The sequence below is a fragment of the Herpailurus yagouaroundi genome, unplaced genomic scaffold, assembly GCF_014898765.1.
Source record: "Herpailurus yagouaroundi ecotype Mexico unplaced genomic scaffold, PumYag 140, whole genome shotgun sequence".
Lineage (NCBI taxonomy): Eukaryota > Metazoa > Chordata > Mammalia > Carnivora > Felidae > Herpailurus > Herpailurus yagouaroundi.
This window is the reverse complement of record NW_024412395.1, coordinates 53,807,173-53,824,130: the sequence shown is the minus strand read 5'-3', so window position 1 is coordinate 53,824,130 and position 16,958 is coordinate 53,807,173. Positions and strand designations below refer to the sequence as shown.

The following is a 16,958-nucleotide window of genomic DNA, read 5'->3' as shown; positions in this document are numbered from 1 at the left end:
AATTAAGAGTAGTTCAGTTCCTCTTTCTTCATATTATGGACCCAATCTTAGACACTCCTAGCAATCTCCTCCCCCAAAGTTTTTGGAGCCGTGTCTGCCATTTTCCACTCATGATTATAACCCATTTTTTTTGGAACCATTGACGAGCAATGCATTGGGTACTTGGGAATGATTAGATCCAGGCATGAAGATGGAATTACTTCATCTCTGCATCCAGGGTTCTTTAGCTCCAACCCTGTAAGACAGTCCCACCAAAAGTATCTGATCTGTAAAAATAATGAGGGACCATGCACTGAAATGGCTAAGCCATTGATCTGGCCAAGAAAGTATGCGACATAATTTTAAAAGGCATTCTTCCCTTTAGTTTCCCTCACATAGGTAAGGATGAATTATTGCTGGGAACTGCATTTTGTAGTATACACACCTAGCAACTAACTAATTTAGAATTAACCTCCTGGAGTAGCATCTTCCCAGTAGAAAAGGATAAAAACATTAAGTGGATAAATTAAAATAATTTCTAAGAGAAGTGACAGACAACAAAATGTCTTTTAAAAAGTTTTGCGTTATGGTAACATGTCTTTAGGGATGTGTATCTGGGGCATAGTTCAAGAGAAAGAGATTAGATGAAAAAAATTAATGAATGAAATGTCTTGAGGAAAAAAATCATGAAGCAAGTCAGAAAATGTCTCTCTAGTCCTAAGTGCCTGGTCACAAAATACATCTTTTTTTTTTTTTTTTAGTGAAAATTCAGGATTTTTAAAAAATATATATAATTTATTGTAAAGTTGGCTAACATACAGTATATACAGTGTGCTCTTGGTTTTGGGGGTAGATTCCTGTTACACACAACACCCAGTGCTCATCCCAACAAGTGCGCTCCTCAATGCCCATCACCCATTTCTACCTCTCCCCCCCCCCCCCCCCACCACCCCTCTGTTGGGTGTTCTCTGTATTTAAGAGTCTCAGTTCTCTGTATTTAAGAGTCTCTTATGGTTTGCCTCCCTCCTTCTCTGTAACTATTTTCCCCCTCACCTTCCCCCATGGTCTTTTGTTAAGTTTTTCAAGATCCAGATATGATGAAAACATATGGTATCTGTCCTTCCCTGACTGACTTATTTCACTTAGCATAATACCCTCTGGTTCCATCCACATTGCTGCAAAAATGGCCAGATTTCATTCTTTCTCATTGCCAAATAGTATTCCACTGTATATATAAACCACATCTTCTTTATCCATTCATCAGTTGATGGACATTTAGGCTCTTTCCATAATTTGGCTATTGTTGAAAGCACTACTATAAACATTGGGGTACTTGTGCCCCTATGCATCAGCACTCCTGTATCCTTTGGATAAATTCCTAGTAGTCCTATTGCCAGTCATAGGGTAGTTCTATTTTTAATTTTTGAGAAACTTCCATACTGTTTTCCAGAGCAGCTGCACCAGTTTGCATTCCCACCAACAATGCAAGAGGGTCCCCATTTCTCCACCTCCTCACCAGCATCTGTTGTTTCCTGAGTTGTTAATTTTAGCCACTCTGACTGGCATAAGGTGGTATCTCAATATGCACCTTTAGCAAAATCTTGGAAGACATTTTAAGACATATGGTAAACAGGGACCATGTTTCTTTAATTTACAAAGAGCTCTTATATTGTTATAAACTATAGATACAACCCAGTAGACTACTGGACAAAGGATATAAAGTGGCCACTCACAGGAAAAGAAACCTGCCAGGAAATATTTTTTTAAATGTTTTATTTATTCTTGAGAGAGAGAGAGAGAGAGAGAGAGAGAGCATGAGCCAGGGAAGAGCAGAGCGAGAGAGGGACACAGAATCCAAAGCAGGCTCCAGGCTCCGAGCCGTCAGCACAGAGCCCAATGCAGGGCTCGAACTCACAGACCATGAGATCATGACCTGAGCTGAAGTCGAATGCTCAACCGACTGAGCCACCCAGGCGACCCCAGGAAATATTTTTAAAGATGCTTATTAACCTCATTCATGATTAGGTAAACAAAATAATAATAATATACCAATTTTTTTTCCTGGAGAAATTTTCAAAATTTGAAATTACACAATGTTAAAATATACAATGTTGGGAGGAGTAGAAACTGGTGCTGACTTTCTGAAGTGTAATTAGAAAATATTCAACTTGGGGAGCCTAGGTGGTTCAGTCGGTTAACCATCTGACTTCAGCTCAGGTCATGATCTCATGGTTCGTGGGTTCGAGCCCCCTGTCAGGCTCTGTGCTGATTGCTGGGGCCTTGGAGCCTGTTTCAGATTCTGTGTCTCCCTCTGTCTCTGCCCCTCCCCTGCTCGCACTCTGTGTGTGTGTCTCTCTCAAAAATAAACATTAAAAAAAAATTTTTTTAATAGAAAATATTCACCTTGTAAATTTCACATAACATCCATATAATACCATTAGTAAGGACTTACTCCATAAAAGTATATCAAGATATATGTACAAGAATGTCCACTACAAAACTTTTTATAAGAACAAACACCAACATAACTGTCCGTGAACAGGGGAATAGGTTAAATAAATTATGGTAATCCGGCCAATGAAAAACTCTGTAGCATAATGTGGCTAACCTGAATGCACTGAGACAAAAGGGTATCTAAGATCCACTAAGTGGAAAAAAAGGAAGATACAGATAATATGAATGATGTAATCTCATTTATGGAAGTGTATAGTTTAAATGTTTAACTATAAATACCATTATATAGTTATTGTTCATAACAAAACACCCCAAAACTTAGTGGTTTAAGACCAGGACTACTTATTGTTTCTCAGATTCTGTGGGTTTCCTGAGCAGTTCTTCTGTTGGTATCACCTGGGCTTACTCAGATGGCTGCAGCCAGCTGGAAGTGGGTTGGGACTGAAGGCACTCTCTCCTCTGGGCCCTCAACTGGTAGAACTGAAATGACTGGAATGGACCACATGGTTCTTCCTCTCAGTATCTTCACATAATGGAGGAAGCGCTCCCCATGGGCAAGAATAAAACCACAAGGTCTCTGTAGGCCAACACTCAAAGTCAAACACAGACCTTCCCATAGCATTTCCTCAGTGAAAGCACATCTCGGGGCTAATCTGGATTCAAGAGGAGGAAAGCAGACTCCAACTCTTGGTTGGAAAAATGAATTTGGCCAAATTTGTGGCCATATTTAATCTACCATTCTATATATGTACATATCTACCTATCTATAGCTATATCTATCTGAAATGTTAGCAAAGAAGCAATTAAAATAATTTCCTCTCAGGAGCGGAGCTGGGAATGTGAGCAGCAAAGGAAAAGTAAGAAAATAATTTTCAGTTAATGCATTTCTATCCTCGGGGCTGGCTTCATGGGCATGAGACCTGTGCAAATGCTCAAGGACTCTAAGCCCTTGGTGTAATTCTCTGCTATCACCATCTTGACATTCTTAGTCTTTATCTTAGAACTTGTGTTTTATAACTGAAGTACAATGGGACAGTGGAATATGTATGTGAGCAGAGATAGTACAATGTGCATGTCCACTGTTCACTGACATCCCTTTCACATAGCATTCACAAGAGAATTCTCTGCCTCATGAGAACAGCATTCCGGTCCACCCGTGAGGCATGGGAGTTCAACACAACTCAAGTACACAGTACACATGTTATATCTTCCAATGAGCAAATCCAGGTGCTGACAGCCCCAGAGGCCTCATTTTCTACTCTAATCAGATCTTCCTTTGAACACAGAAAGAGTGCAATGGTATTGACAAAGGAACTCTATCATATCCTTTCTTATTCATGTTACTTCCCTGTATGAGCCAACCACTTACACTGAAAATAATGACATAGAGGGAATGGAAAGCTAGGGCAACCCACAGTTCCTTTTCCTGAGTCCTGCCTTAGTGATCTGTCAGCTGAAGCTAGAGGGTGTGGGTAGAAGGTGTGTGCATCAAGAACTGAAATAAAAACAGCTGAATTAGTTTTGTACATGGTTTCTATTGTTCTGGTAAGAATATAATACATATGCACATACAAGCCAGGAAATAGAAATTATTTGGTAATCCCACATACAAGTTAAATATCCTTATATTTGCATTTAAAACTGGCATTGCACCACAGAAAGAAAAACAGAAAATTTGTGCTAATAATATTTTTTCTTTACTTTGAACATTAAATAGCAAATAAGAAACATAAGGAGTTGAGATAGAAAATGCAGGAGAAAGGAAAATGCTTTCTATTTTAGCACCTCTAGTGACACTTTCTTCCTGTGGGAAAAATAAGGAATGTCACATTTTTATTTTGCGCTAGGCCCACCAATTTGTTGTCAATTTTGTCTATACTGTTTGAGTTTGTATATATAGGTCCTGCTTTTTTACATTAAAAAATAGGTTTATTTTTATCATATCCCATACCCTCTTTAATTTTACATTTAAGTTTTATGAGCTTTATGCTACCCATTACATCAAATCAACATAGATTTGGGTTTTTTTTTAAGTTATTAAAAAATAATATCCAGGAAACTGATAAGAAGACAGGTACCCAAAAAAGAAACATTTTTATTAAACAAAGGCAATATTTCATATTATAATTCCTGCTCTCTTTTGTGGGCAAACATTCTCCCTGATTTATAGCACTGAAACCATAGTCAGCACAATCAAATTAAGCAATAATAATATGTCAGATTAAAAAAAAAAAACAAATCCAATTTTATGAACTCAATTCATGACAGCTGCACTATCAACCTAAATATTTATTCTCTCAAGGGCCATAGATGCAAGGTCATCTACACCACAAGGGATGCTTGTCTTGATTGGTACATATACATCAACTCAGGAAATGTAAAAGATATGAGGAAGTTATTTACAGGGACAACTTCTTGGAAAATTAATGCCAAAAGAATTTCCCATGTTTTATTTATTAGCATGGCATCAATGTGATATCCCATAGCTTTGATGATTAAACACCTCTATTCAAATTTAAGGAGGTGTTATTTCTTTATTTACTTCTTATACTCTCAACATTACTAATCATGTATATTACTTTGAATTTTCCACAAACTTATTAGTTTGTAATAACTAAAAATTAAAATGAATTATATTACAAAAACTCCTACATGCTTGGCTAGAATTTTCTCTCTGAAACATAGTCACATTTTGTAATAACGTTCTCAGATTTACAACATCACACCATGCTGACAGGAGATCCAAGCTGTTGGAATTTAGGTAAATAGTAAAGGAAAAGGAAAAAGTCGCCTAAATCCCTGATAGGTACGTTAGAGTCTAGCTGTGTGAAGATTGTGATTCAAAATGTCTTTTAGAAATTTTAAGACTTCTTTTTTTTCTCAAGAGGTTGAGAAAAAGAGTCAAATGTAAGATCTGGAAGTCATTCCCAATAATCAGTCAAAGAGAATATTCTGCACAAAATATTCTACAGAAGAAGCCAGCTCCCTTCTGGCAAGTGAGCTAGTGGTTAGGGCTGGGGTGAGAGAAAGGCATGTTTTTCATTACATATATTCTGTTGTACTTTTTGAATTTGTACCGAGTGTATGCATTACCTGGTTTCAGTAAATTAAATTTCTTTAAATAAAAAACAAAGACAGCTATTGCTTTGCACAATGGGCCATGCTCTAGCTAATTTTTAAAAGTACCATTGTCTAAAGGTATCCAGTTAGCATTGTGGCATTATTACACGTGGATGGTTTGGGGGGAGAGGTATGGAACAGAAATACAAAACCACACTTCCATGAAAACTTATTAAAGTTCAATAATTTTGGAACTGGATACAAAATACTCAAATGTGCTCTATTTAGAGAAGCGATGGATCCATAAATTAGAAGTATTTATTTTAAAACAGGCTTTGGTAGAACCTCTTTACTGCAAAGCATTTCTGTTTTGAGGCTGGAACTTGGCATTTTTCCTAATGATTTCTTTTCACTACAAGATGAGTTTCTGGATACCAATATCTCAGCCTGAAAGCCACAATGAAAATTATTTCTATCATCTCCATTCTCACATCACAAATTCTGTAAAGATTTGTCGAGAGTAGGGGCGCCTGGGTGGCGCAGTCGGTTAAGCGTCCGACTTCAGCCAGGTCACGATCTCGCGGTCCGTGAGTTCGAGCCCCGCGTCAGGCTCTGGGCTGATGGCTCGGGGCCTGGAGCCTGTTTCCGATTCTGTGTCTCCCTCTCTCTCTGCCCCTCCCCTGTTCATGCTCTGTCTCTCTCTGTCCCAAAAATAAATAAAAAACGTTGAAAAAAAAATTAAAAAAAAAAAAAAAGATTTGTCGAGAGTAAATGTTCTCCCACATAAAGTGTTACTCTCCCACATAAAGAGAGAATAGGCTATATAGTCTGATCTGTATCCCAATTCTATAGAAAATGGTCCCTAATCTTGTGGGGGTCAACAGAGCCCTTTCAGATTAGGATGAAAGCTCTGGACCCTCTTTTCAGAAAATGCACACAAATAAAAATTATCAGACATTTGCAGGTTTCTCATAGCTGATCTGTGAACTACCCAGAGCTCATGAAACCTGAGTTAGAGTCCCCTGTTGTGGACCAATCCTCTTTTCTGACACTACATATAAACCTGTTGGCCAATGGATAAATTGGTTAACTAAATGGATAACTAAGTAAGTTATCTGATTACTATAGGGCAAAATGCTAATATTGGGTCTAATCCTGAATTCTTCCTAAGTAAAAAAAAAAAAAAAAAGAAAAGAAAAGAAAAGAAAAAAGTCTCTTTTTATATCAAAAGCTCCCATAACTGATTTCTGGATACTTAAACTATATTCTTGAGACTAAGCTGGTAATAACTTATGACTACAAAACTAACACACGTGAAAAGATAAGAATGACTTCTGGCACTTAGTTGGTGGTTGATAAAATTCATCTTTTATTGGTAGTTATTATTCAAATACAAAGACCCACCATGTGAATGTAAAATCCAAATGACCACAGTGATTTTTAATCAGATCTGGTCTTAGATCATGTCATGGATTACCACAAATGGGATGCTCTAAGGGGCTCACCTTCCTTCTCCATCAGATGAGAGAAGACTCTGCCAAGTCCCACAGTAACACAAGATAAAAAAAGAGTGACATGGAATATTCTGTGCCTTCTGTGACCCAAGAACCCAGGCCTAATGGCTACTAGGAACCCTGGCTACACCAGCATCAGCAGAGCCCCCACTGAAAACCCCAACTGATAAAGATCTGTAGGCCTCCAAATCTGGCAGAAAACAAATGTATCCCCAGGGCGTATCTATTAACAGTCCTTAGTTTCCTCTGTCATTTTTTTTGTTTGTTTATTTGGAGTGAGAGAGAGAGAGAGAGCACAAGGTGGGGAGGGACAAAAGAGAGAGAAAGAGAATTCCAAGCAGGCTCCGCCCTGTCAGCACATAGCCCAACACGGGCTCAATTCCACAAATCGTGAGATCAATGACCTGAGCCAAAATCAAGAGTCGGTCACCTAACTGACTGAACCACCCAGGCACCTCTGTCTGAGTCAGTTTTGAAGCAACACTTGGCCTCTTGCTTGGGGCTCTGTCAGCCCCAGGACCTCTCAGCTTCTAGGATTCTTGGTCTATTTGGAGGAACAACAGTGCTCTGGGCCGCCATTTTCCCTGAATCTTAACAATCCCATGTTTAGCCTTCCTATCCCCATCCCCTCACCTGATCTCAACCTGTCTTTCTTAAGTCATTTTCTTTTTCATCATCTGGATCCTCATCCCCTCAAGAGGAAACACAGCCTCCTCTTGGCTTTTCATTCACAGACAGACCTGGTTTACAACACGAACTGCCAAGAGGTAACACCTACGTGAAAGGGTTGCTGTCATTCCTTCCTGCTGTTGTTCACCTGATCGGGAGGAGACGGGGGCAGGTTAGGGGAGACAGCAGCTGGGCTGGATCATGGGACAGGTGGAGAAAGAAGGGAAAGTACAGCAGAGATGGAGAAGGCACATGCAGGTGCGGGAGTGAGCAGGAGTCTGCTCAGGGATGTTTCACTGACGATCTGCCCTTCAGTTCTCTGGGTTAACACTTCTGGGCTTGTTACGTGTTTTTGCTCCAGGGAGCAAGCAGGCACAATGCTGGTATCCAGAAGAGCAGGCAGACGGCCTCGGAGAGGGGACAGAAGGAGGTGAAAACCCTGTGCCGTTCTCAGGAAAGGCTCGGTGGCTCCGACAGGCTCATCTCTCCATAAAGAACCTGAGGATGAGACAAGCCCACCCTGGAACTGGGAGGGTTATGGTGACCCCTCCTCTGTGTTCCACGGAAGCGGACACGTTCCCAGTAGCACTTGCATCCTCTGCTTGTGCCTGGGGGCACCTTGCTGTCAGTAACCTTCCTGTCACCCTTAGGATGACAAGACACACAAGGAGACTTTCTCTCAAAATGGTTCTGACTCTCCCTGGCAGCCACCCTCCTCTTCCCCCACTTCCAGCCCCTACATGCCGCTCTGCTATAACTCATATCATCAGATTTTAAAATTTATTTTCATATATTTATCTTCATTAGACCGTGAGCTCCTTGAGGGTCACATGCTATTCATGTCTGTGTGCCCAGTGCCTAGCACAGCACCTGGCACTTCACGGATGCCCAACTAGTGCGTGCTGATAAGACTTAGGTTGATAAGAATATCTGTATAAATTAACAGAGGCAATACGGCTGGAAAAGGATGTACGGCCACATTTAGAAAGTTTTGGGTGCCAACATAGATGGTTTAAACAATGTCCCTGGGCAGCAGAGACCACAGCACTAGCGGTCTGAGCAGGCACGTGTATATCTGAACTCCTCCATCTGTACCCATCCATCTCTACCTCCCACACCATTTACCGGGTGCTTCCTTGGGGCAAAGGGATTGACGGTCTCATATCATTTCTTCCTCGAAACCTTTAGTGATAGGATTACTGTTAACACCTTTTACAAATGAGGAAAGAGGTTTAGGAAATTCAGTAACTTGCCTGAGGACACAGAGCTCCTCACAGGCACGGCCAGACTATCATCAGAATCTGGCTGATTCCACTCCCTGGTCTTTGAAAACCATGCTGCCTCACTTAACACTGGCTAGACTGAGGAGAGACAAGGCAGGTAACAGTGCTGGTGGGATGGAATTGAAGAGAAAGAGATAAACATACAATTGATTATAAAAGGAGGCTGGCTGGGACGGGGAGAACCAAGGGGGGAAATCAACCTGAAATAGTGAAGTAAACTTGGTATTTCCTACTAGTCTTTTTTCACTTTTTCTGAATGTTTAAAAGTTTGAATAAAAAGCTGGAGGGGAAAAAAGGTAAGTCTGACATTTCAGACCTAAGAGAAGTCTGAAGAAGAGGCTAAGATGAGGGAGAAGAAAGTATAAAGCCACAGGCAGAAAGCAAGAAAGAGAATTTCAGGAAGATGAATTGCCAACTCTGTTAAAACTTCTCTAAAAATTTCTTAACAATGTCAGGACTCATAATAGTTTAGACTGTTATCCATGTGCTTGCAATTATTACTATTGGGAAGTCATGTAATGATTCTAATTTATTAATTTTATTTTATTAATTATCATCTCATTAAATATGCCATCTGCTATGTACGATGAAACCTTTGGTAATTAAGGGAAGAAAATGTTGATGGAAGCAGTGAGATCCACAGTAGTTTTCAGAGAACTAACATTTTTCAAGCTATTTAGAAACTTCATAATTTTCGATAAGTAAATCCTTTTTACAGTGTTGTTTACAAAGTGGTATATATTCCTAAGTAGGTGGATCTCTTATTAAATGCCATATCTGATCGTTTTACTACATTTCCCCTTTCCAAGTTCTGCTGTGCTTTTTTTTTTTTAATTTTTTTTTTCAACGTTTATTTATTTTTGGGACAGAGAGAGACAGAGCATGAATGGGGGAGGGGCAGAGAGAGAGGGAGACACAGAATCGGAAGCAGGCTCCAGGCTCTGAGCCATCACCCCAGAGCCCGACGCGGGGCTCGAACTCACGGACCGTGAGATCGTGACCTGGCTGAAGTCGGACGCTTAACCGACTGCGCCACCCAGGCGCCCCTCTGCTGTGCTTTTTAACAGGGATTAGAAACAAGTTATTATAGAGATGTTTTCTCCTTTTCAGTATATTTGTACGAGGAAATTTGTTTTTCTAATTTTTTTAATGTTTATTTATTTTTGAGGGGAGGGGGTCAGCAGGGGAAGGGCAGAGAGAGAGGGAGACACAGAATCCAAAGTGGGCTCCAGGGTCCAAGCTGTCAGCACAGAGCCCGATGTGGGGCTTGAACTCATGAACCGTGAGATCATGATCTGAGCCAAAGTTGGATGTTTAACCGACTGAGCCACCCACGCACCCCTGTACTAGGCAATTCTATAAATTTTAAACAAAGTGAAACATGGGCAAAAATGCCCTCCAAACAAAGTAAAACCCACAACAAATAGAAAGGCCTAAAACTGAAAAGCCATTTTCATTAACACTTATTGGTAAGAGCTGCGCTTTCCCCAGAACTACTAAAAAGGTAGATACAATTCCGGACAGTGAAGAAGAGAAAACAGTTACAGATGCTCAAAAAAGAGGACTCACTTCACTGACTTCAGGAGATATTCCAATCCCACCCATTTTTCACTCAGACCCAAAGTTTAGAGCAGTGTTTGGGGGGACAGGAGGAAAGTGGGAAAGGGTTTTACCATCAAATCACTGGCATCTTTAAAAAACGCAAGCAGAAGAGTGGTGGAAGAGACACAGGTCATGGTACAAATATCCAGAAAAGAAATCTTAAGAAAATTTTGTTACAGTGCTATAAAATAAGGTCCACATAGGGGTAATAAGAAACAAATGGTGGCAATATATGAATTTGTAAGAGCATTTATAAATGCTTTAAAGCAGTAGAGAGAAGCAATAAAAAAAGTTTTAAAAACGCATTCAATTCATGCAGACAGAACTAAAACACATTACTGCTTATATCATGTGATTTTTCACAAACCGTGAGATCATGACTTGAGCAGAAACCAAGAGGTGGACGCTTAACTGACTGAGCCACCAGGTGCCCCAAACTAAAAACAATTTTTTTAATGTTTATTTAGAGAGAGAGAGAGCACAAGCAGGGGAGGGGCAGAGAGAGAGAGGGAGACACAGAATCCAAAGCAGGCTCCAGGCTCTGAGCTGTCAGCGTGGGGGAGATCATGACCTGAGGTGAAACCAAGAGTTGGACACTTAACTGACTAAGCCACCCACGTGCCCCTAAAAAGGTCTTTAAACAATAAAATAAACTTTTTGTTGGGGACTTAATGGATTTAGAATGTATGTACTTTAAGTTCATGAAAAATGAAAAGTCAGCAGACCAAGATAAAATATTTGCAGGAATTACAACAAAGGATTAGTATCTTGATCAAATAAAGCATTCACATAAACTGACAAATAAATGCCAATGTATGGGTGAGTAAATATGATCAGGAAAGAAATATGTAAAGAAAATCTCAACCATCCCAGCAGTAATCAAAGAAACACAATGACAATAACAGTGCCTATTATAATGGAGGAAAATATATAACAGTCATGCTGGCCAAGGCTCAAATAGTCCTGGTGGCAGGAAAAAAAACCAAAAAACTATTGAAAATAAATGTGATCATATTTATCAAGAGACATAAATGTTTCCACACCTTTCAACTTAGTATTCTTTTTCTGGGGATTTATCTTAGAGAAGTGACTCTCAAAGTATATAGTCCAGGGTTGGGTCGGGGATCACAACATTCTCAAGGGGCCCATGAGCTCAAAACTCCCTTCATAATGATGCTATGATATTACTTGGCTTTTTCACTCTCATTCTCCTACAAAGGTACTGTGGAATTTTCCAGGAGCTACGTGATGTGTAACGACAAGACTGCTCTGACAGATAAGAGAATATGTGTTTGTAGGATGGTGGAATTGAAGGAAGGGGGTGGATTTTGCATGTGATTCTCACACTTTCAATAGCCAGACCACACAGGCAACCTCTAATCACAAACCCTTAAATAAAAAATCCCACTCACTGTATCTCTAAAATACTGTTTGCCATTGTTACTTAAATCTGACAGAAACCCCAATTTGGAAGTAGAATGTCTATATGAGAGAAGGAAAAATTACACTAGGAGATTTAACACAAACAAGGAATAAACATATTTTTCAATCACAGAGCCTTAGCACAGAGCAAAAATGCCAGGCAGGTAAATGCAGACCCAGATACAAAGGGGCACAGTGCCCACTTATCAAAGCCCACTGCTGGAAGACAGGTTCTCAGCCCTGGGTGCCCAGTACGCCCATCTGGGGAGCGTGAAGAAGCCAGCGACACTCAGGGCCCCTCTTCTAGAGATTCTGGTTTCAGTGTTCTAGACAGGGCCCACATATGGGAAGTTTTAACTAGCTTTCCAGGTAATTCTAATGTGGACCTAGTTTTTAAGAACTACAACTGTAAATGATTAAAGATAACAAAAAGGTCTTGCCTTTCAAATGATATAATTTAATATTTTCCATTCACACAATTTGTGGCTTTGCCTTCTTGAATTTGCAAACCAAAAAGGGAGGTGGGAGGCACTAAATTTTCCAATTCAGAAGGCAATCAATCAAGATTAACTTGGAGCACTCCTGACAGCAAGACAGGATTTAAGTCAAGGTATCTTTATAATACAACTAGGTGGCCCAGGAGCTAGAGAGCTTTCCAAAAAGTCATCTAGCAGAGCTGGATTAAACCAGGAATAGATCAGAATTTCAGGCCAGACCACTCTACCACATCAATAGCCTTTAGGAGGTCTGTCTTGCATTTATTGGTTTGGGCCAGACAGCTCAAAACACTGAGGTTAGTGAGATCAACCACGGCAAGCCTGCAGGAATTCAGAGAGGCTGAGTTGTGACAGGATTTCCTGCTGCTCCTTCCTCGGTGTCAGACACCCTGTCCCAGTGACTGTGCTCTAACCTCTCCGCGGCAGCCTGGAAACTACACAGGAGTGGAATTTGACCCAATGAGAACAGAAAAGTCCCATGACCACAGGGCTTCCTACACTTAAAGAGCTTAACAATATCCCCCAGTCCATACCACGAGTTCTTTCTGAATCTCAAGTTCTTAAAGTTTTCCCAACTAGAACCGTCTTTGCCCAGGGGACCCATTAAACCTCAGAGCGGATTTCTCCAGATGATGAGTGAACAACAAACAAAACACAAAGCCAGGCATTTGGAAATACAACACATGACACCCTCAGAGGGCAGGCGGACCCCTATTCAAGCTTGCCAGGGCCAATCACAAGGAGAAGAAGGCAGAACACAGCACAAGACAGTGGAGTGAGGAAGCCCTGCCTCTCCTGCGTGCTCAGACCCTTGGGAACAAGCTGCCTTAAATGTTATAATTTGGTGAACTGACCCCAAGCCTTTGGGGATGCTGAAACCCAGCCTTGTTAGCCACATAAGAATTCAGAACCAGATCTCTTTGTCTTCGGATGAAATGATATCCTGGATGGAAATGAATCTCTCCCTCCCTTCCCTCGTATGTCCTCCAGCATGCTGTATCTTTCTTATAGTACTTTCCAGTTTGTCTTACATCAGGATGGCTTGTGTTTGTGCTTGTCTGTCTTCTCCACTAGACTGTAAGCCAGACAGACAGACGTGATACATTTTACACCTCCACAGTGTGGGAACCAAGTACATATGTTTGTTGAATGTGACGGGAGTTTCTTACAGATGAAATTTTCAAAGTGGCATCAATTAACATGGAGTTGAGAAACTCCTTAGAGGCATGCAGTGTGGTAGGTTAGCTAGGGGAGCAATGGGGGCCACTGCAAGACAAAAGTGCGGGGCGTGGGAGGCAGGGAGGGGTCAAAGGCAAGCTGGCAAATGCACGGCCATGGGAGGCATTTGAAAACCTCTGCTCACAGCAACTTGTACAAGATCCCAGTATCCTGTGCACACTCCTGAAATGAACACCCAGAGACGTAAAGAAGCGACGACCACTGCTTACGGCAGGCACACCCTGCCAACAGGTCTACCCGCAGCATCTGGGCATTCCTGGCACCTGCCAGCCAAGCCTTTATCTGTTCCAACCCCCTGATCATCTTCTGAGAAACAGTGAAATCATAGCTTACAGAGCTGGTCTGACTTCAAGTCATCAATAATGTAATAGAGTTCCCATAAACACTAAGGACTTCATATAGTCTGAGAGCGGCAGGCAAGATACCTACTGGGCGTCCAGGGGATGAAATACCATCACTCTCAATCCGTTTCCTTGCCCCAAATTTATTTTTAATATATGCCATTCAAGCATGTCACCAGATAAATACATACAACATTTAATATTAATGTGATAAATGTAACTGGCTAGTTCTGAACAACTGTCTTTGTTTATCTTCTGTAAACATATTTAAGATCTCAGGCTAAACAAACACATCCTTCACAATCAAAAAGATGAACCGTCACTCCCCCCTCCACACACACACACACACACACACACACACACATCACAAATAAAGATGAAATCAAATTATGTCAGTCCTATTGTACATATTTAGGTCTGGTGGAACATAATTAGAAAAGCCAGAGATGCTTCAGAGTATAATTCTTCAAACCAAGATGCAAACTGTGACATACAATATTTCCCCACTAAAGAATAAAAAAAGATACATTCTGACCTTGTACAGCATATGTCCTTCTTTTTCTGTCACTCAAAGTTCCCAGACATCCAGTGAATATCTGTCCTTTATTTGGACAACAAAATACACCTTCATGGCCGATAATTCCCTGTTTGTATCTATTAGTGTTCAGAGGATGTCAGTCCACAGAGAGAAACCCGGCGCTGGTCGTTCTCCAGAAAAGCTCAGGCAGCCGAAGGCAATAGGAAAAGACTTCCTGTATACATATATATGTGTATATATTTAACTGTAGTTACCTCCCAGTAACTTCACTCCCTTCCTTTCTGGATTTGAATCATTCCACACTCCATGGAAAAGCTCGAGGACAGAGGAGTAAGACCCTGGCGCAGACATAAGGTCCAAGTCATTGGAGGCTTCCGCTTGGTTTAAAAGAATCACAACTGTGAGGAGAGTCAAGAGAACCAGCCAACAGGATGTGTGTGGCTGGAGTTCCTGGCATGAAATCCTGACTTTCATGTTTATTTTTGGATGTATTTTTCTTAGCCCTTTGATGCAAATTTCTGGCCTGAGAAGTAACACTACAGTACAAGCTCCAAAGTTGCCAAAAGTAAGCACAGACTCCCGACTTGGGAGAAATCAGACCCCATGGCTCTCGGTTCCAGCTAGTCCTCAGATGAGGGTGTGGGTTCCTGTGCATTAACAGATAGGCATCCCTGTCTGAGGATGGGTCGTGCAGTCTTGCCTCACTGCTCAGGGCCACTAAATATTTACCTGAAATACCAGCCTATGTTGAAAGCCTCCCATTAAAGTGCATGCAAAACAACTTGAAATTGTTTGCATGCTAAAAAAAAAAAAAAAAGAAAGAAAAGAAAAAAGAAAAAAGAAATTGTTTGCATGCTAAACATAGTAATAAAACCATCCAAAGGACTTCTAAGATTTTTATGTTCTGATATTCTGTTTTAAGTATTTGGCTTTAATTTTTCTGACAGCCCAAGACAGACAGAAACATCAAGTCCATTCAAGCAGGGGCAGATGCCTCTGAGAAGTATATTACTCTGATAAGGTTTTTAAAGCGCATCAGCAAAGACTAAGCTGCTGTTATTTCAATAATTCCTATTCTCATAGTGGCTTGAAAGATTATTAATGGGAAAGGACTCTTTCTACCTGCATAGTCCAAGACAGGCAGTAAATGGAAATAGCTAAAAAGCTTTTCAGGCCCACAACTGCCAACGTATCTGATACAATCTAGAAATAATACACTCTGAAAACCAGGGAATAGAGACAGGTGTAAAAATATTCCTTCGACAATATTCATTACTCTTAGAAATATTCCTGTTTACAAATTCTATTCTTTTCCTAAGATAGAAACATGCACCTATTTCTTTGTTTTACAATTCAGTTTTGTATCTCATAAAGCATGAAATGGATTTTCAGTTACTTAACAATATTTGCTGAGGCCACAGACACATTTGGGGAATAAACTGTCCCATAACAATCATTACATCAGAGCAATGGTTCTCTGTGACATGGGATCCCTCAGTTAGAATAAATTCACAAAATGTGCCAAGAAGTTTCTGGGTAACAATTACAGCCAAGAAATCAATTTTATTGTGGCATGGGTCAGACTATAAATTTAAAATACTGCTTTTATTTTTAGACTCTGTAGTTGTATTGCTGTCTTTAAATTTCAAATGACTTATTCATAGACACATATTGTTATGTTCAACATTTCCAAACATGGCTCACAGTGAAGGAAAGCTTTTGGCCAGATGATGTCCATGCAACTGAAACACAGCTAAACAGGAGGTGGCACACAAGTTCAAGGACCTCTCAGTAGTGTCTGTTACGAATCTGATCAAGAGTCTACTTCTCTGAACACACCGGACTCACCTCCTCATCCAACTTCATGTATTGGGAATAGTCTATGTAGAGATGTCAATACATGCTACAAAGCTGAAAGCATCTTCATACAGATATAGCATTAGATGGAAAGTCAACAAGAAAACAAAACAAAAAAAAACACAAAAAACACAAAAACTCTTGTTGTAGTCATTTGTAACCATTGGAAGCCTTCTTGTCCTATATGTGCTGCAAAGAAATTCAGGGAATTGGACAGTAAATCAGTTCTTCATTTAGTCCAAGAGCCACCAGCAGTCACACAATCTTGGATCAAATATTAATAACTGGCTTAAAACTCCCAAGTCTGCGCTTAACTACTTTGCCATTTAACTTCTTCACGGAGGGTACGCAATGCCACAAGTGGCACAAAGTTTAAATTTATGGTTGTCTCAAGCATTGAACGTGACATTCCAAGACTTTTCAATTATTTTCCTTCTGAATGAGATTCAGAAACAGAACTATCTCCTCTCCTCTTCCTTCTCTCCCTCCATCACCTATATACT

The 16,958-nt window shown here is 40.4% G+C and overlaps 1 protein-coding gene across 8 annotated transcripts in view; it reads right to left on the bottom strand.

The window, feature by feature from the left end:
* The window catches only part of RAPGEF4 (Rap guanine nucleotide exchange factor 4), a 288,036-nt gene that overhangs the window by 199,457 nt on the left and 71,621 nt on the right, over positions 1 to 16,958 (bottom strand). Inside the window, exon 1 of one of the 8 annotated variants that reach the window (XM_040475403.1) lies at positions 14,596 to 14,777. The exons of the other annotated variants lie outside the window; for them this stretch is intronic. Within the exon in view, the coding sequence (XP_040331337.1) occupies positions 14,596 to 14,607 (12 nt within the window). The 5' untranslated portion in view covers positions 14,608 to 14,777. Of the gene's footprint in view, positions 1 to 14,595; positions 14,778 to 16,958 lie in introns of those variants that run through there. 8 annotated transcript variants of the gene reach the window in all.